Source organism: Lolium rigidum, chromosome 6 (genome assembly GCF_022539505.1).
Source record: "Lolium rigidum isolate FL_2022 chromosome 6, APGP_CSIRO_Lrig_0.1, whole genome shotgun sequence".
Classification (NCBI taxonomy): Eukaryota; Viridiplantae; Streptophyta; class Magnoliopsida; order Poales; family Poaceae; genus Lolium; species Lolium rigidum.
In genome coordinates this window covers 355,955,307-355,975,629 of record NC_061513.1, presented here as the reverse complement: position 1 = coordinate 355,975,629, position 20,323 = coordinate 355,955,307, and the positions used below count along the sequence as shown (strand labels likewise).

Here is a 20,323-nt window from a genome sequence, read left to right as displayed (position 1 = left end):
GTTTGCCATGAGCACGGATGTGAAAAGTACATCTTAGGGTGGTGTAGTTTGGTTCTACCAAGAACAAAGAAAAAGTGCAACTGTATTTTCGCGTGCAAAGCACGTGCAACTTACTAGTCTGTAAAAACGTAACTGAAACTGCGCACGGATACTGACATACAGTTGAATGAACGGCACCAAATAAAAGCTGCGTGCCCGCCGGCCGGCTGGCTGGCCGGCCAACCAAAGCGGTTGGGTCCTTCACGGTAGAGAAGGCGCCAGCCGGCGCCGCCAGCGACATGGTGCGTGCGGGTGCGACGCCCCGTGACGCGCCTGCACTTTGGACGACAAGCGACGGCTGTTCAGGCGCCACGCGGAAAGGAATTCACCGGTACTGGTGTATAGACGCCGTAACAAACAAGAACAAGAATGTGAACCATCAACGAGAGCAGCGCTAGCTGTCTCAAAAGACTGAAGCCCTCTTCGCCGATGATTTCTCAACTAGAAGCACGCGCTCACGGGAGAAAGGCAACCGAGATGCTGAAGCACTGGGAATATACCAAAAGACCAAACTAAAGTTGTTTGAGGAAACAGACCAGAGTGCGACATTTTGTAGCTCGAGCTGCATGTACCATGTTTTTTCAAAAAATTAAAAATAGCATTTCATGGTTTCAAAAAAATATGAACAAAAATTCTTGAGATAGATAGTGTTGTACTCTACCACTGTGAAACAAAAACAATACAAAATACTGAGTATTTTGGGCTGTGCAGAATTCACAAATCCATGGATCTAAATAAGTCAACAGTACAGATTTTAAAACCTCTAAAAAAATTCAGAATTCGTCATTTTTCTGTAACCTCGAATATAATGTATGTCATCCTGAGATTTTGCACAGTAGTAGAGTATGTCATAGCCTACACCAAGAATTTTTTTCAGAAATTTTTGAACCTTCAAAATGTTGAATTCGAAATTTTGTAAAATAAAAGGAGAACCATGTAGCTCGGGCTACATATTTGGACTTTCCGAAACAGACCAGCGTTATTTTAGGAACTGCTGGAGTGGGCAGAAACACGAGATTCTTATGAGTTATGAAGATCTACTCCCTCCTTCAAAAAATATAAGGCACATTGGAACAGATGGTGTGTTTAATAACTTGGACAACAAATCGTGAAAGTATATGGATTGGACATGTAGAAATTAATATTGTTGTACTTGTCTTGCAATATATCACTAAATGTTTTAGCTATGCTATAAGTAAAAGCGGTAGTTAAACCCACTGCATCAGGTACCCAGATTGCCGGCACAAAAAAGTGCCGGCAAAGGCACAAAAAGTGCCGGCAAAGATTTTTCAAGGCACAAAAAAAGTGCTGCGTTTATTCCAGTCGAGGTAGGTCTTTGCCGGCATTTTTAGAAAAGTGCCGTTAATTATATTTTAAGGCACTTCCAAAAATGCCGCTAGTTAGTATTGCCGGCACTTTTGAAAGATGCCATGGAATCTTTTTGTTGGCACTTTCCGAAAATGCCATAGAATCTTTTTGCCGGCATTTTTCGAAAAATGTCACGAAATCTTTTTACTGGCACTTTTCTAGGGATGCCATCTAAACTTTTTGCGGCACTTTTAAAGGATGCCTACAATTACTTTTTTAGGCTTTTAATTCTGGTGCCGCTGATTATTTTCTTAGGCATTTTTAAGGTTGCTATACTGCCTGCAAACATTCAAGCAATCTACAATCAAGCATACATCACACTCAAGAAGTCAAGCAATGTTTAAAACCAATATTTCCAAGCAATCTAGGTTTGAAACCAACATTTTGAAACATTCAAGGATTCACAATCCTTTTGAAACATTCAAGGATTCACAATCCAGGCATCTAACTTCCATGACCAACAATGTCCATCTCCACATCATGAACCAACATGGTTTGAAACCATTAGATAAAATACACAATAAGGTTCATCTAACATGGTTCATCTAACTGGCTTCCATCTTACTTGTCTGACTTCCTCATTTGTTCCCAATTCGCTTGCTTGTTCCTCCAATGTCAGCACCCTACCATCAGATCTAGAATAAACAGACTAAACACAGAAGCAAACACTCCGTCAGCATTGCAATAGTCCATATGAAAGTGAGAACCGACAGATTTTTAATGTTAATGGAAACAAAATATGTAGCTCTGGAAACAAAATAAATGATTCTCTGTTTCTATCTTGAGTGCATTTTCACAAGACACACGCATAAACTTCGAAAAATAAATCCATGTACTGCAGCATATTTCATATATGCACGTGTTTTTATAGTGTATTTTCAGAGCATTGCTATTATATACTATCAGCCATACCTTGCATCTAGTAAGATATTGAGATGTTATAGTGTAAAATGTAAAGCACAATAACACATCATTTGTTCCAGCAGTTAGCTGACTAGAGCATTTCTCCCCATCTTAAATCCATGGATAAAAGTTGCCAAGAAGTTTACCGTTCAATTACTTGTTCCATTCAGGCAACCAGACTTCACATTTGCTAGTGCTAGCCTCGAACGGAAAAAAAAAGACCTACTAGTACTAGTACTAGGAGCAACCGGACCACTTCTCATGTCCAGCAACTTGGTTCCAAACACCGAACACGTTTGATAGCACACTAATTACAGAAATTAAACTGCAGGACGTGGACTAACTTAACAAAACTTTAGATCACAAGTAGCGGTGAACAACCAAGATACCAAATGACAACTGGATGCAGGACTTTATGTCGGATTAAATGTTGGTTAAATGACAACAAAATATCTTCTGTCCAAAATGCAGTAGCCTTGAAACACAGCTTACTAGAATGCGGTTAAGCTTTTGTGAAGACGACCTGCCTGCTCTTTATGGAGGACGTTTACACGTCTAATTGCATTTTAACTTGAGAGTTTCTGAAGTTTCTCACACATCCAATACAATAGGAATTGTGTTACATACTTTTAGCACTACATGGTAGCTTCATCCAGAATAACAAACTTTTCCTTTAAGTAGTTTATATGAATCATGAATCCGACTAGACATAAACAAGAGATTGCACCACCAACAGGTTCTTAAAATAGGTTCTGAAAATTGTTACTTTGATCTATGCTTAACATCGGATGGTTCAGAATTTACCATGACAATATTTTGGCCGGACAATAGAAACAGCAAAAAGCTATTAAAAGTTACAGTACTAACCTGTGGACATAAAGATAATATGCCGTTCCCTTAAGGAAGAGCTTCTTCACATATGCATCTTCACCATCTGCTGGTTTTGGAGCCTTTGCGGCATCCTTCTCTCGCGATAGCGTATGCCATTTGGACGCACCAACGATGTACTGCGTAGGTCTTTCCCAAATTTCCCAACAGATAATTAATATTTCTATAATGAATGAAATAGATTGAATCTGAAGTTTAGCAACTAGATAAGTTAAATAGCTGGCAATTGTATAGTCAATAATGTAGCGTAGGGCTTTAGATACCAAATTTCATCTAATAACTAAATATTAAGTTCAGTTCTTGTAATTTTATTCAACTCGTATCAATTTTATCCCACTGCGATTCATTTGCTGCATTAGACGCAATTCTGAATTTTTGGTTGCAACACTCCATTCACTGAAGGACACTGTACCCAATGATGTATAGTAGTCTCACAGTTTGTCACAGGTTTTGGAGAGTAGTGCAAGCAAAAATAATGAACATGGAAAAGAGGTAATTCAGAGTTGCCCTAAAAATAACAGGGACATTTCATGGTCCTCTGTTGGAGCCAATTTGGCCATGGTTGAACTAGGATAGCTTAAATACTATTACACCTTCCTGGGTCTGGTGAATAAAAGATATAGCAGTGAGTAGCAATTACAAAATTGATAGCACTACTACCCCCTCCAAACAGATCCAGCGCCAATCAATTTGAACAATAAATCATACCACTAGCTGAGTATCCATTCTGCGACCAAATGAAGCAAGGTTTTATGTGGAGGCCAACAAATGAATCAAACAGGACTCACCTTCTAGTTGACAAGCAGTATCAACGCCTGCACCAGTAGCCCCGAGGGCGGTGCGTGCGCGCTTGTATCCAGCAAGCCCCCAATCTCGTCAGCCAGAACAACGAGGTTGTCCAGGTAGAAGGGTGCAAGAGAACAAGGAACAACGCGAGGTGGGCGACATCCTTGGTCGTCTCCCGTCCGGCGGCGGCGCAGCTCAAGGAGGAGGCGGAGGCGGAGGAGAGCGCTGCCTTCTACCGGAAGAGGAACACCTCACTGGCGGAGCTCTGTCCGGTAACAAGCCGGTCCATGCCCTTCCCACCGCCGAGTTGAGACTCCATGGAGAGGCGGCGAACGCCTCCACGGGATCTGCAGCGAACGACGGCCACGAACTACCGCCCAAGGTGGAGGCTGAAGTGGCGGTACCAACGGCCGAGAAATAGCTTGCGCAGCGGCGCGGCGACGACCACAGCCGCAGTCCTCGAGCTGGCCCCTTCGCGAGGCGACCCCATCGGCGCTACTAATCCTCCCAAGGCAACACGTCGACTCCTGGCGGAGGAGCCCTGCATCGACGCCCCCCGGGGCTGCTCCTCCGTGGTCCTTCCTCGGCTCTGCTCCGCCCAAGGAGGCGGCGGCAGTGACCAGTGGCCGGCACGCGAGACGGAGTTGCGGGTGGGGGAAACGGGGCTTACCACGGAGACCTGCTTGTTGTTGGGGTTCTTCTCCTTGAAGTCCTTCCTGAAGCCCTCCCTGCACGAGACGCACGCCACCGCGGAATCAAAATCAGATACGAATCGCGAAACGGAGGGCTGATCTAGGGGGCGGGCGCTTACATGAAGACGAAGAAGGCGCTCGGGGGCCGCTTGGGCGTGTTGGGGTCCTTCTCGGCCTTGCTCTTCTTCACCGCGAGCCTGCACCAACAGCAAAAGCAGATCGAATCGAAACCGACGGGAAGCGGGAGAAACGGACGAGCGAAACCAGGGGAAATCGGACGAGAAGGGGGGTCACTCTCACTCGTCGCCGCCGGCGCGGGAGGCCACCTTCGCCTTCATCCTCGCAACCTCGAACACAACCGAAAACCCACACGGATCAGAAACGGCGAAACACAACGCAAACCACGGCGGCGGAATCAAACGACGAAGCGGATCTGGGATTCGAACGAGAACGGACGGCACCTTGAGATCGGAGCACGAGCTGGGGGGAGGTAGGCGGCGCTCTCTCTGTCTCTCTCGTGCGGTGGCCACGGTAATTTGGGGAATGGGGAACGATAACGAAGAAAACAACCACACGGGAGAAAGAGAAATTGACTGAAACACCCCTGCATTTCCGGGTTAATTCATCAGACTTAAATCTTACAAGGACTTTTTTACAAAATGTACAGAACATTTGCGGCAGTTCTTTATACAGCCGCTAATCACGGAAACTTTAGCGGCACTTTCGATAGAAACTTTTGGCGGCACTTTTGATGCTGCCGGCATTGCTCCAACATTAGCGGCACTTCCGTCTAATCGCCGATAATTAGGTTGGTATTGGCGGCATTAATGACAATCTGCCGTGTAAACCTACTATTGGTGGCTAATTAAAAAAATGCCGGCAAGAAAGTGCCGCAAATGGCTGCACGTGGCGTAGTGACCTGTATAGTAGCCACCGTGAATAGCCAACTGCGCCTTCCATCGCGGGGTGAAGACTTGCACTTGCGAAGTTGTAATCAGGTCATGTGAAAATAAAGTGATGTACACCATGTGTTTCATAATTCTTGTCGTGGATTCGGATGTATCTATTCAAAAAATGTCTAGATACATCTGAATTTACGAGAAAAATTATGGAACGGAGGGGGTAGTAATTAACTGCTAACATAAACCAACACAAGAAATACTACACTAACTGCATAGTTAGACATGTCTCTTCTACTTTTATTTTCGCTAGGCAAAACACTAGTTTTTTTTCCGATAAAGAGCATATATTAATATCGCGGAGATACGAATTACACCGAGCCTATGCAATAACATCATGCCCTAATGGCATAAAAGATGCACACAGCCAAAAAAAGAGAAAAAATACAAAAAATAAAACTCCGCTACAGTGATCCATTTCTTGAAACAGCAACACTGACACCACCAAAACAACATCAGAAGATCAGCTTCTCCATAAGCCACGCCTCCAAGAAGGAAACAATGCACAAACGTTGTCATCGTCTGACCATAGATCTTAGGTTTTCAACCTGAAGAAAGTTCTCACTCTCAAAACAATGCCTTCAACAAGAACATTTCCAGGCACAACCAATTAAGGCCAGACCTTGGATTTTCAACATAAAAGATAAGACTCTGAACTTCTCATGTGCAGTAGCCCCCACATACAAGTCGATGTTTCAAGTCACGAAGCACCAAGCCAATGCCACATCACCACCAAGATCCGACCACCATTGCTATTCCACCGATCTCGGCTTTCATGACCTTCTCCGCCAGAACCATGGAAAGAAAACGAGTTCCATGATATTAACAGCCATCACAAGAGCTCCCTCTTTATAGGTAACGTTTTGCAGATTGTACCAAAATTAAGTAACCAAAGAAACATATATGAAAAAAACTAATCATAGCCAACAAGATTGTAATAATTCACCGCAATCCGAATTATAGCTATATCTAAGGGCATACAAAATTGTGTGCATCTTTTGGATTTGTGTCACTATTTCTATCTAAAACAAATTACGGTCCATTGCATCTCACTTTTTTTTGCAAATAAATATCCTCTAACTGATTCATGACATTCCAATGTACGGAAAAAACAAAGCACCTGCAATTCACATGAACTAAAGGTGGAAAACAAGATACTCATTAAGTACATGAGTCGATAAATGTGGTTGACTTTCTTATCTTTGTCCTTGTCAACTATGTATCTTGCAACTGTGTGTTGAATGTTAATAATAATGATAATGTACATGAGATCTCTCCATCGAGTCATAGGAGCTACAACTCACTAATAGTACACAACTGTTATCACTAGAATTTAGCCAGAGCAGGAGATGGGCCGTGATTGAAGATGGGCTTAGAGGACATGCATATGAAGTGTCTCCGAACCGGCCTTGCACGAGAATTTGGGCTAGATTGCCCGTGTATCTGTATATTATAGTAGATTGCATCTTAGTTTAGAATTAAGAGATAGAGTTTAGCTCGTACACGATTAGGTGTATTCCAAAGATAGAAAGTCTACGGACTATAAATATGTACCTAGGGTTATTGAGAAAGAAGGACGACCACGTTCACAACAAACACAATCTAGGCGCATCGCCACCCCTTGTTTCGAGGATTTCTTCCGGGTAAGCATCATGCTGCCTAGATCGCATCTTGCGATCTAGGCAGTACAGGTTTATTCGTTATCTGGTGTTACTCGTACTGAAGCCTTGTTGATGGTGAGTAACACTACTTATCGTAGATGTTTTGGGGCTTGCATCGTTGTTCTTCTGATATGCTTGTTTAGCTATGCTGCCCCTCGATATCTAGCCATCCTTACACCTATCTTAGGTGTAAGGGCGGCATCTTGCTTCATCTTTATTTAGTAGATTTGATCTGTTATAGTTGCTCCTTGTTCTGCAAGGATTAGTTTGATATCCGTATGGTTAGGCCTTGCAAACGGGTTGAACGATCCGGTAGTGCGCTAGGTATGGCTTACCGATCCTAGAAGGGATGTTCCGGGAATCGACTCTATGTTGGTCTTTAGGCCTCTTTTAGGGTTAGTTTTCCACCATCTTTCGTATCTGCTAGGCTCAACTACGTGTAGGATGTTCCGGTTATACGGTGAAAACCCTAAACTGTCGTAGATCGATTTAGCTTAATATTAATGAAGCGGGACACCCATGTTATTGCAAGATCTAACATGAACCATGGGTCAATCGGCTCCTTGAGCCGATGAGCGAGGTAACCTGAGAGCCGATCGAGGCTCATTTAATGTTTACGTGTCTACCATGCAGGAAGCTAATCGAAGCGATCCAACACCTTCCTGACCAGGTATAGGTCAGGTGGCACGCCCTTGCAACCGCCAGGACGTGTGCCGGAGCATTGCGGGCCGTCGACCGAGGGACCAGGGCCCACCAGCCGTCTTGGAAGCCTCCCGGCTCTTCGTGTTGCTCGTCGCTGCTCGCCGGTGGGTTTTGGCAGGCAACACATTCTGGCACGCCCGGTGGGACCATCTGTAGCAACCACGTCAACATTTGCAGCTGAGATGTCGGACGAACCAGTCAAGTACGAAGATCTACCTGAAGAGCACAAGAAGAAGTATGATGAGCTTAAGGCTCTCTTCGAAGCCGATCTCATCGGCTCTTTCGAGAAAACCCGTTCACATGGCATTAGGTTCAAAGGATTCACACCCGAATGCGTGCTCGATGGAGTAGATCTGTCTCTTCCTTCGGAGGAGCGCACCAGAGCCCTGCGCCAATAAATCAATTACATGGTGGCTCATTCTCTACATCGTCATTCTGAGAGCCTGGTGAACGCTTTGGAGCGTGTTGCGCTTCGTGTGGTGCAGGAGATCATGAAGCATCAGTATTCTCCTTCAGGACCTACCCTAGGGACTCACCAAGGAGAAGTACCGTTCCACACCAGACCGCTACTGCCGTTCGCGCTTACGGCTCCACAAGCAACAAGGTTCACCGGCATACGTCGTCTACAAGGTTGGAGGTGATCCGGGCGATTACCAATTCCTGTATGAGCCGCCCAAAGAGATCCCACATGGATACGTGTGCACATACGTGCCGGACTGCAACAACTGGGCGCACACGAACCGGATCACTGCAGGAGGGATTGCTCGGAGCAGGAGGGAGTTCCGGGAGCGGACGCCGAGAAACAAGCGTGGCTAGCTAAATATGCCACCGGAACGAGTCATGAAAGCTCAACCCCGCAGCTCATACCGTGGATCAAATCGGTGCAATCCCGAGAGACCGGCTTGGTATCCTGCCAAAGAGGAGGACAATCGGCTATTCCAAGCCGTATCCCAACGAATTCGACCTGATCCCGCTGCCACCCAAGTATCGGCTCCCTGACTTCACAAAGTTCAGTGGATCAGAAGGGTCTAGCTCAATTGAGCATGTCAGCCGATATTTGGCACAGTTGGGCATGGTTTCAGCATCAGACCCGCTACGTGTAAGGTTCTTTGCGCAATCTCTCACGGGTCCAGCTTTTGGGTGGTACACCTCGTTGCCACCAGATTCAGTTCGGACATGGAAGCAACTGGAAGAGCAGTTTCATGTACAATATCACTCAGAAGCTACCGAAGCTGGCATTGCCGATCTGACGTAGGTGCGGCAAAGGCGGGGAGAGACAGTGTCTGAGTACATTCAGCGTTTCAGAACTGTCAAGAACCGATGTTATTCGGTTCGTTTGACTGAGAAAGAAGCAGTCGAGCTGGCCGTGGCAGGCCTCGCAGCGCCGCTCAAGGATCTAACTTTCCAAGTGGACTACAATTCACTGGCGCATTTGGTCCAGAAACTGACATTGTATGAGCAGCGCCACCCAGAACTATACCAAGACAAGTTCAAGCGCCCGATAGGCCTGGTCGAGGCAGAAGAAGCTGAAGAATCTGCAGAAGATCAGGAAGTCGCCGTTGCTGAATGGGCTCGGGGGGCAGGACCCGTGTCCTGCAAATGGGTGAAACAACCAGGGCCTGCAAAAGGGTTTGACTTTGATATAAGCAAAACTGAGCAGATTTTCGATCTGCTGCTGAAGGAAAAACAGCTGAAGTTACCCGAAGGCCATAAAATCCATACGGTGCAAGAGTTGAACGGGAGACCATACTGCAAATGGCATCATGATGTCTACGGGAGCTTCTATTCTTGTAGACAGTGTTGGGCCTCCAAGAGCAGAGGTTTGTAGAACAGCAGCAAGTTTCCCTTAAGTGGATACCCAAGGTTTATCGAACTCAGGGAGGAAGAGGTCAAAGATATCCCTCTCATGCAACCCCGCAACCACAAAGCAAGAAGTCTCTTGTGTCCCCAACACACCTAATAGGTGCACTAGTTCGGCGAAGAGATAGTGAAATACAGGTGGTATGAATAAGCAGTAGCAACGGCAACGACACCGGAAAAGTGCTTTGCCCGGGACGATAAACAAGCGAGTAGTAACGCGAGTAGTAGTAACGCAGCGAGTAGTAAACAAGCGATAGTAACTCAGCAGTATTTAGGAACAAGGCCTAGGGATTACACTTTCACTAGTGGACACTCTCAACATTGATCACATAACAGAACAGATAAATGCATACTCTACACTTTTGTTGGATGATGAACACATTGCGTAGGATTACACGAACCCTCAATGCCGGAGTTAACAAGCTCCACAATAATGCTCATGTTTAAGTAACCTTATAGTGTAAGATAGATCAATAGACTAAACCAAGTACTAGCATAGCATGCACATCTGTCACCTTCATGCATATGTAGGAGGAATAGATCACATCAATATTATCATAGCAATAGTTAACTTCGCAATCTACAAGAGATCATGATCATAGCATAAACCAAGTACTAACATGGTGCACACACTCGTCACCTTTGCACACGTGCAGGAGGAATAAACTACTTTAATAACAAATCACTAGAGTAGCACATAGATAAATTGTGATACAAAACATGTTGCAATCATAAAGAGATATAAATAAGCACTTCACTACGCCATTCAACAGTGAATAAGTATTCTATGAAATATGGCCTAAGAGACCCACACGGTGCACACACTGTCACCTTTACACACGTGGGACAAGGAGTCTCCGGAGATCACATAAGTAAAACTCACTTGACTAGCATAATGACATCTAGATTACAAGCATCATCATATGAATCTCAATCATGTAAGGCAGCTCATGAGATTATTGTATTGAAGTACATAGGAGAGAGATGAACCACATAGCTACCGGTACAGCCCCGAGCCTCGATGGAGAACTACTCCCTCCTCATGGGAGCAGCAGCGGTGATGAAGATGGCGGTGGAGATGGCAGCGGTGTCGATGGAGAAGCCTTCCGGGGCACTTCCCCGCTCCGGCAGGGTGCCGGAACAGAGACTCCTGTCCCCCGGATCTTGGCTTCGCGATGGCGGCGGCTCCGGAAGGTTTCGTGGTTTTCGTCGAACGCCCCGAGGTTTTTAGGTCGGGGGCTTTATATAGGCGGAGAGGCGGCGCGGAGAAGGCTTCGGGGGGCCCACACCCTAGGGGGTGCGCCCCCTTGGCCGCGCCGGGGTGTGGTGTGGTGGCCCTGCCCCCTTCTCTCGGCGGTTCTCGTGTGTTCCGGATGCTTCCGGGTAAAATAGGAACCCGGGCGTTGATTTCGTCCGATTCCGAGAATATTTCGTTACTAGGATTTCTGAAACCAAAAACAGCAGAAAACGAGAACCGGCACTTCGGCATCTTGTTAATAGGTTAGTTCCGGAAAATGCACGAATATGACATAAAGTGTGCATATAACATGTAGATAACATCAATAATGTGGCATGGAACGCAAGAAATTATCGATACGTTGGAGACGTATCAGCATCCCCAAGCTTAGTTACGCTCGTCCCGAGCAGGTAAAACGATAACAAAGATAATTTCGGAGTGACATGCCATCATAAACTTGATCATACTATTTGTAAAGCATATGTAGTGAATGCAGCGATCAAAACAATGTATATGACATGGGTAAACAACTGAATCATAAAGCAAAGACTTTTCATGAATAGCACTTCAAGACAAGCATCAATAAGTCTTGCATAAGAGTTAACTCATAAAGTAATAATTCAAAGTAAAGGTATTGAAGCAACACAAAGGAAGATGAAGTTTCAGCGGTTGCTTTCAACTTATAACATGTATATCTCATGGATAATTGTCAATGCAAAGCAATATAACAAATGCAATATGCAAATATGTAAGAATCAATGCACAGTTCACACAAGTGTTTGCTTCTTGAGGTGGAGAGAGATAGGTGAACTGACTCAACATAAAAAGTAAAAGAAAGGTCCTTCAAAGAGGAAAAGCATCGATTGCTATATTTGTGCTAGAGCTTTGGTTTTTGAAAACATAAAGAGAGCATAAAAGTAAAGTTTTGAGAGGTGTATGTTGTTGTCAACGAATGGTAGCGGGTACTCTAACCCCCTTGCCAGACAAACCTTCAAAGAGCGGCTCCCATTTTATTTTATTTTTGGATGGCACTCCTTCCAACCTTTCTTTCACAAACCATGGCTAACCGAACCTCGGGTGCCCGCCAACAATCTCATACCATGAAGGAGTGCCTTTTTATTTTAGTTTTATTATGATGACACTCCTCCCAACCTTTGCTTACACAAGCCATGGCTAACCGAATCCTTCGGGTGCCGTCCAACAATCACATACCATGGAGGAGTGTCTATTTTTGTTAATTAATTTGGGACTCGGGAATCCCATTGCCAGCTCTTTTTGCAAAATTATTGGATAAGCGGATGAAGCCACTAGTCCATTGGTGAAAGTTGCCCAACAAGATTGAAAGATAAACACCACATACTTCCTCATGAGCTATAAAACATTGACACAAATCAGAGGTGATAAATTTTGAATTGTTTAAAGGTAGCACTCAAGCAATTTACTTTGGAATGGCAGGAAATACCATGTAGTAGGTAGGTATGGTGGACACAAATGGCATAGTGGTTGGCTCAAGTATTTGGATGCATGAGAAGTATTCCCTCTCGATACAAGGCTTAGGCTAGCAAGGTTATTTGAAACAAACACAAGGATGAACCGGTGCAGCAAAACTCACATAAAAGACATATTGAAAACATTATAAGACTCTACACCGTCTTCCTTGTTGTTCAAAACTCAATACTAGAAATTATCTAGACCTTAGAGAGACCAATTATGCAAACCAAATTTTAGCATGCTCTATGTATTTCTTCATTAATGGGTGCAAAGTATATGATGCAAGAGCTTAAACATGAGCACAACAATTGCCAAGTATCACATTACCCAAGACATTATAGCAATTACTACATGTATCATTTTCCAATTCCAACCATATAACAATTTAACGAAGAGGAAACTTCGCCATGAATATTATGAGCTAAGAACACATGTGTTCATATGAACCAGCGGAGCGTGTCTCTCTCCCACACAAGCATGATGTAATCCAATTTATTCAAACAAAAACAAAAACAAAAGCACACGGACGCTCCAAGTAAAGCACATAAGATGTGACCGAATAAAAATATAGTTTCAAGAGAAGGAACCTCGATAATTTATCGATGAAGAAGGGGATGCCTTGGGCATCCCCAAGCTTAGACGCTTGAGTCTTCTTGATATATGCAGGGATGAACCACCGGGGCATCCCCAAGCTTAGACTTTTCACTCTTCTTGATCGTAGTATATCATCCTCCTCTCTTGACCCTTGAAAACTTCCTCCACACCAAACTCGAAACAACTCATTAGAGGGTTAGTGGACAATAAAAATTAACATGTTCAGAGGTGACACAATCATTCTTAACACTTTGGACATTGCATAAAGCTACTGGACATTAATGGATCAAAGAAATTCATCCAACATAGCAAAAGAGGCAATGCGAAATAAAAGGCAGAATCTGTCAAAACAGAACAGTCCGTAAAGATGGATTTTATTAGGCCCTGAAAATGCTCAAATTGAATGAAAGTTGCGTACATATCTGAGGATCACTCACGTAAATTGGCATAATTTTCTGAGTTACCTGCAGAGAATTAGACCCAGATTCGTGACAGCAAAGAAATCTGTTTCTGCGCAGTAATCCAAATCTAGTACTTACTTTACTATCAAAGACTTTACTTGGCACAACAAAACACAAAACTAAGATAAGGAGAGGTTGCTACAGTAGTAAACAACTTCCAAGACACAAATATAAAACAAAGTACTGTAGCAAAATAACACATGGGTTATCTCCCAAGAAGTTCTTTCTTTTTAGCCATTAAGATGGGCTCAGCGAGTTTTAATGATGCACTCGCAAGAAATAGTATTTGAAGCAAAAGAGAGCATCAAGAGGCAAATTTGAAACAAATTTAAGTCTAACATGCTTCCTATGCAAGGGAATCTTGTAAATAAACAAGTTCATGAAAAGCAAAGTAACAAGCATAGGAAGATAAAACAAGTGTAGCTTGAAAAATTTCAGCACATAGAGAGGTGTTTTAGTAACATGAAAATTTCTACAACCATATTTTCCTCTCTCATAATAACTTTCAGTAGCATCATGAGCAAACTCAACAATATAACTATCACATAAAGCATTCTTATCATGAGTCTCATGCATAAAATTATTACTCTCCACATAAGCATAATCAATTTTATTAGTTGTAGTGGGAGCAAATTCAACAAAGTAGCTATCATTATTATTCTCATCAAGTGTAGGAGGCATAGTATAATCACAACAAAATTTACTCTCCATAGTAGGTGGCACAAAAAGACCACTATCATTATCATCATTAGAAATAGGAGGCAAAGTATCATCAAAGAAAATTTTCTCCTCAATGCTTGGGGGACTAAAAATATCATGCAAACCAGCTTCCCCAAGCTTAGAACTTTCTATATCATTATCAACAATGGTGTTCAAAGCGTTCATACTAATATTACTACCAAGCATGCAAATAAGATTTCATAGGTTTTTTAATTTTCGTATCAAACAATCCATGTTTTAAATCAGGAAATAGAATAAGAAGCTCACTCTTGTACATTATGCCAAACTAGTGTAAACAAGAAACAACAAGATGCAATTGCAGGATCTAAAGGAAATAGCTTCGAGCACACACACGACGGCGCCGGAAAAATACTTTACCCGAGACCGTAGTATGAGTGCCTTTTACCTTTCCTCCCCGGCAACGGCGCCGGAAAAGTGCTTGATGTCTACGGGAGCTTCTATTCTTGTAGACAGTGTTGGGCCTCCAAGAGCAGAGGTTTGTAGAACAGCGAGCAAGTTTCCCTTAAGTGGATACCCAAGGTTTATCGAACTCAGGGAGGAAGAGGTCAAAGATATCCCTCTCATGCAACCCTGCAACCACAAAGCAAGAAGTCTCTTGTGTCCCCAACACACCTAATAGGTGCACTAGTTCGGCGAAGAGATAGTGAAATACATGTGGTATGAATAAGCAGTAGCAACGGCAACGACACCAGAAAAGTGCTTTGCCCAGGACAGTAAACAAGCAGTAGTAACGCAGTAGTAGTAACGCAGCAGTAGTAAACAAGCAGTAGTAACTCAGCAGTATTTAGGAACAAGGCCTAGGGATTACACTTTCACTAGTGGACACTCTCAACATTGATCACATAACAGAACGGATAAATGCATACTCTACACTTTTGTTGGATGATGAACACATTGCGTAGGATTACACGAACCCTCAATGCCGGAGTTAACAAGCTCCACAATAATGCTCATGTTTAAGTAACCTTATAGTGTAAGATAGATCAATAGACTAAACCAAGTACTAGCATAGCATGCACACTCGTCACCTTCATGCATATGTAGGAGGAATAGATCACATCAATATTATCATAGCAATAGTTAACTTCGCAATCTACAAGAGATCATGATCATAGCATAAACCAAGTACTAACATGGTGCACACACTGTCACCTTTGCACACGTGCAGGAGGAATAAACTACTTTAATAACAAATCACTAGAGTAGCACATAGATAAATTGTGATACAAAACATGTTGCAATCATAAAGAGATATAAATAAGCACTTCACTACGCCATTCAACAGTGAATAAGTATTCTATGAAATATGGCCTAAGAGACCCACACGGTGCACACACTGTCACCTTTACACACGTGGGACAAGGAGTCTCCGGAGATCACATAAGTAAAACTCACTTGACTAGCATAATGACATCTAGATTACAAGCATCATCATATGAATCTCAATCATGTAAGGCAGCTCATGAGATTATTGTATTGAAGTACATAGGAGAGAGATGAACCACATAGCTACCGGTACAGCCCCGAGCCTCGATGGAGAACTACTCCCTCCTCATGGGAGCAGCAGCGGTGATGAAGATGGCGGTGGAGATGGCAGCGGTGTCGATGGAGAAGCCTTCCGGGGCACTTCCCCGCTCCGGCAGGGTGCCGGAACGGAGACTCCTGTCCCCCGGATCTTGGCTTCGCGATGGCGGCGGCTCGGAAGGTTTCGTGGTTTTCGTCGAACGCCCCGAGGTTTTTAGGTCGGGGGCTTTATATAGGCGGAGAGGCGGCGCAGAAGTCTTCCGGGGGCCCACACCCTAGGGGGCGCCCCCTTGGCCGCGCCGGGGTGTGGTGTGGTGGCCCTGCCCCCTTCTCCGGCGGTTCTCGTGTGTTCCGGATGCTTCCGGGTAAAATAGGAACCTGGGCGTTGATTTCGTCCGATTCCGAGAATATTTCGTTACTAGGATTTCGAAACCAAAAACAGCGAGAAAACAGGAACCGGCACTTCGGCATCTTGTTAATAGGTTAGTTCCAGAAAATGCACGAATATGACATAAAGTGTGCATATAACATGTAGATAACATCAATAATGTGGCATGGAACGCAAGAAATTATCGATACGTTGGAGACGTATCACATCACACGTTCACCCACGCCACCAACGACTGCAAAGTGTTGCGTGGACAGATTCAAATGGCGATAGAACAAGGCCGATTAATCTTTGGTCAGTTTGCCATGAAAGTGGACATGCAACCGTTTCCTGGCGTCAACATGGTGGAGCTCAACCATTCCACGACGCGTCAATCGGGTTTCTCTTTCGATATCAACATGGTAGGGCCTGTAGACCGCCATGGTAAAGATAAAGAGGAGAGCAGCCACTCCCGTGGCAAGGATAAGAAGGAGGCCGATCCACGCGACCGGCCCCAATATGATAACAGACGGTACCTCACCGAGAAAGAAGTGAGAAGCGTGCGGTACCAACGACCACTCTCCGCGCATCTCCTTAACAAATATGAGTACCAGTACGACCGACGCCAGCGGTACGACGTCGATGACGACAGATATCGTCGGTCAGATGCGGACAACAGAAAACATCGTCGACATGACAGAGACGATGAAGGATATGAACGCCGCGCTAAAGGGAGATCAAGAGAGCAGGAAGACATGGACAGACACTGGGATTGTCCTTTCTTTAAGCACTGCTGGGACTCAGGAATGAGCCGATTGCCCACAATCGGCAACTGCCCAGAGTGTAGACGGCAGAGGAAGGACACAAGTGAGGTTTCAGTGTTCAAGCGTCTAGGGCCTCTCCCATCTCAAAGCAGACGAGCTGAGTCATCTCAAGATGAAGACTTCGAGGAGTCAGAAGATGAAGAAGAAGATAGGTACCACCGGCCAACGTGGCAAGGCCGATCCCTGCGATCGGCCCCAAAAAATAAAAAGCAATGACCTCATCTCAAGCATGTCACGTAGTCCTCGTAAAGCACAAAGAAGTTGTAAATCCTCATTGAGTAATGCAATGGAAAAGGAGGCCGATTCAAGCAATCGGCCCATATTATCCTCACCATATGTTTTGCCTGTGTTCAGCATCGATCTAGCAGGCGACGGAAAGCTAGGATATGGGTTTACATCAGCTGATGAGCTAAAAGAGATTGACGTTGGTCCTGGGGATAAGCCACGACCAACATTCGTCAGCAAAAACCAGTCGATGCCCAGATACAAGTTCCTGGAACCATTTAACCAGAAAGCCGATATCTTCAATTACTTGAAAGATTCGGCTCGGGGGGAACCTAATATGGAATAACGGATAATGAAATATGGGGCCGATGCACGAAATCGGCCGGTAAAAAAAATATCCATACAACAACAGGATGCAAGTACAGCCGATGCACTGACATCGACTTTAGAACTGGAAAGCCGATGCACTGACATCGACTCTAGAAGTACAATCAATTATCAGGTTACATGGGAAGGTTCTACTGAAGGAATGCCTCAAGGGCATGGAGGGCGTCAGCACAAACACGATCCACCTCGGCGATCTCGGCCTCATCATCTTCGTCTTTGCCTGCCACCAGCTGCTTGTTCAAGGCGCGTATTTCGGCCAGATCAGTCTTCAGTTCAGCTTTGAGGCCTTCTGCTTCCTCGTGGGAGTGGGCGATAAGAGCTTCCTTAGCTTGGATGAGCTGCTTGGTTGCCCAGACCTTCTCTTCAAGGGCCTCCAACTCTTTGCGCAAGGTCGCAAGTTCAGCAGTACTGACAGAGGTGTCAGTTTTGGCGTCCAGAGCTGCCTTTTTTCTCATTAAGCCGATGACATTTGTCTGCAATATCGGCTTTCAACGGAAGCTGGGCGTGGCGCAGGTCGATTCTCTGACGAGCCAATTTCACCCTTGACCTGTAGGCAGACAGAGTCACAACTGGCCAGAGTTTCACCTGCAGCGTCACCGGGAGATGAGGCTGGATGTCTTCCAGAATGCTCTTCACTGCCTCGGAGTCTTCAACCAATGTCTCAATGGAGGAGGAGAGCAGGGCCTTGAGATGCTGGAGTTGACCATGTGTAGCGCTGGGTCCCGGCTCTTCGCTTGCTTTAGCAGTAGCCGGTTCGATGGATTCAGGGTCAAATGTTAGCAAGCCTGACAAACAACAAGAACAACGTCAGTGTACAGCGGAAGAGAAAGGTAAAGCTAAAGAAAGGGAGTATACCTCTCCTAAGACCAGAGGAACAGCCGATGACGAGATGATCGGCTCTTGTGTTTCTGCTGAAGGCTTGGCTAAGGTGGCAAGCTTGTCATCTGCAACCGTAGAAGTTGCTAAGCCCAGGGTGGCAGGTGGCATCGTTACCTCCTCGACTTCCCCACTAGAGGTGTCATCAGTCTGCAAAGGAAGTGTTTAGCCGATGAAAACAGCAATGGGTTAGCATGAAATATGGACCAGGGGGAGTTTGGAGGGGAATTACATTCGAAATCTCCTGGTTCAATGAAGAGGCTTGCGGTTCCTTACGAGCTCTCTTGATGCATCGGCTCTTTGTGCGAAGACTGCCCTGCCCTATTTTGATGGGAGCCTGGGAGGCAGCAGGTTCAGGAGCTGACCTTTTCTTGGAAGCCGACGGTGGCGAGTCTGGCTGGCTTTGCGTGGTGGCTTTCCCAGAATTACCCGAGCTCGATTTCCTACGACTGGACTGTGTATCCTCGCTGGAGTTTTCTTCAGTAGAGGCCTGTACAGGAAATACAAGCATGTTTCAGAGGTCTAGAAGGATAGATGAAATCATCCAAGGCATGGATCAGCTTACATGCAAGCTCTCTTGAGATGGAACAGGGTGTTGGCGTTTCAAGGTCTTCCTGGCAGCTACTTTCCTCACTGCTGTCCTCGCCTTGACTGAGGCTCGGGGGGCAGCTGGCCTAGAAGATGTTCTGCTCTTGGAAGCCGATTTTGGTGAAATCGGCTGACTCTGCATCACAACCTTTATCAAGGGTGGTGAGTTTTTGCAGAAGAGGACCACCGGAGCTGGTGGGAGGAATTTGAAAGGGGAGCCGTCATCATGTACAGGTGCTGGACCATCTTGTTGCTGCAAGAAGACAGAGCAGGATTATAAAAGGAAGGAAATCATTGTGAGCCACTTCAAGAGAATTTGTGAGTAGTGGTACCTGTTCTGCAGGGATATCATATTCAGCATCAAGTTGTTTCAGCAACGGTCCCAGAGCTCTCCTAAAGGCATGAGTCTTCCACATTGGCCACCAAGTCTCAAAACCATCGGTTGATGAGGTGAAAGAGAGGTTGTGAGGAATTGGGATGGTTAGAGTGTCAAAGAAAGAGTAACACCTCTGACCCGTGAGGACATCGGGCAGATCAGCTCTGCTCTCTGTTAAGTGGTGGATGAAGAAATGGGGAGACACCTGCCCCAGACCAAATTGCCGGGCTGCTACGACCGGTTGATAAGACTCATAACCAGGTTTGATGATCCTGTTTGAGGTGCTCATGCCAACTGGAAGGAAGCAAGGACGGATCATGATGGAATACAGTTGCCGAGTGCTGGCGTCATCGGCAAAGTTGTCTAGCCTGAAGGAGACTGGATTTGTGAGTAGTGGTACCTGTTCTGCAGGGATATCATATTCAGCATCAAGTTGTTTCAGCAACGGTCCCAGAGCTCTCCTAAAGGCATGAGTCTTCCACATTGGCCACCAAGTCTCAAAACCATCAGTTGATGAGGTGAAAGAGAGGTTGTGAGGAATTGGGATGGTTAGAGTGTCAAAGAAAGAGTAACACCTCTGACCCGTGAGGACATCGGGCAGATCAACTCTGCTCTCTGTTAAGTGGTGGATGAAGAAATGGGGAGACACCTGCCCAAGACCAAATTGCCGGGCTGCTACGACCGGTTGATAAGACTCATAACCAGGTTTGATGATCCTGTTTGAGGTGCTCATGCCAACTGGAAGGAAGAAAGGACGGATCATGATGGAATACA

General features: G+C 45.1%; 1 protein-coding gene across 1 annotated transcript; it reads right to left on the bottom strand.

Moving 5' to 3' along the window:
• Window positions 1-4,354: 4,354 nt before the first annotated feature.
• On the bottom strand, window positions 4,355-4,892 carry LOC124664996. Its single transcript, XM_047202395.1, has 2 exons — window positions 4,796-4,892; window positions 4,355-4,712 (listed from the first exon to the last, which is right to left on the bottom strand). Coding segments are annotated over exons 1-2 (360 nt in total). The 5' UTR covers window positions 4,798-4,892.
• Between the last annotated feature and the right edge of the window lie 15,431 nt (window positions 4,893-20,323).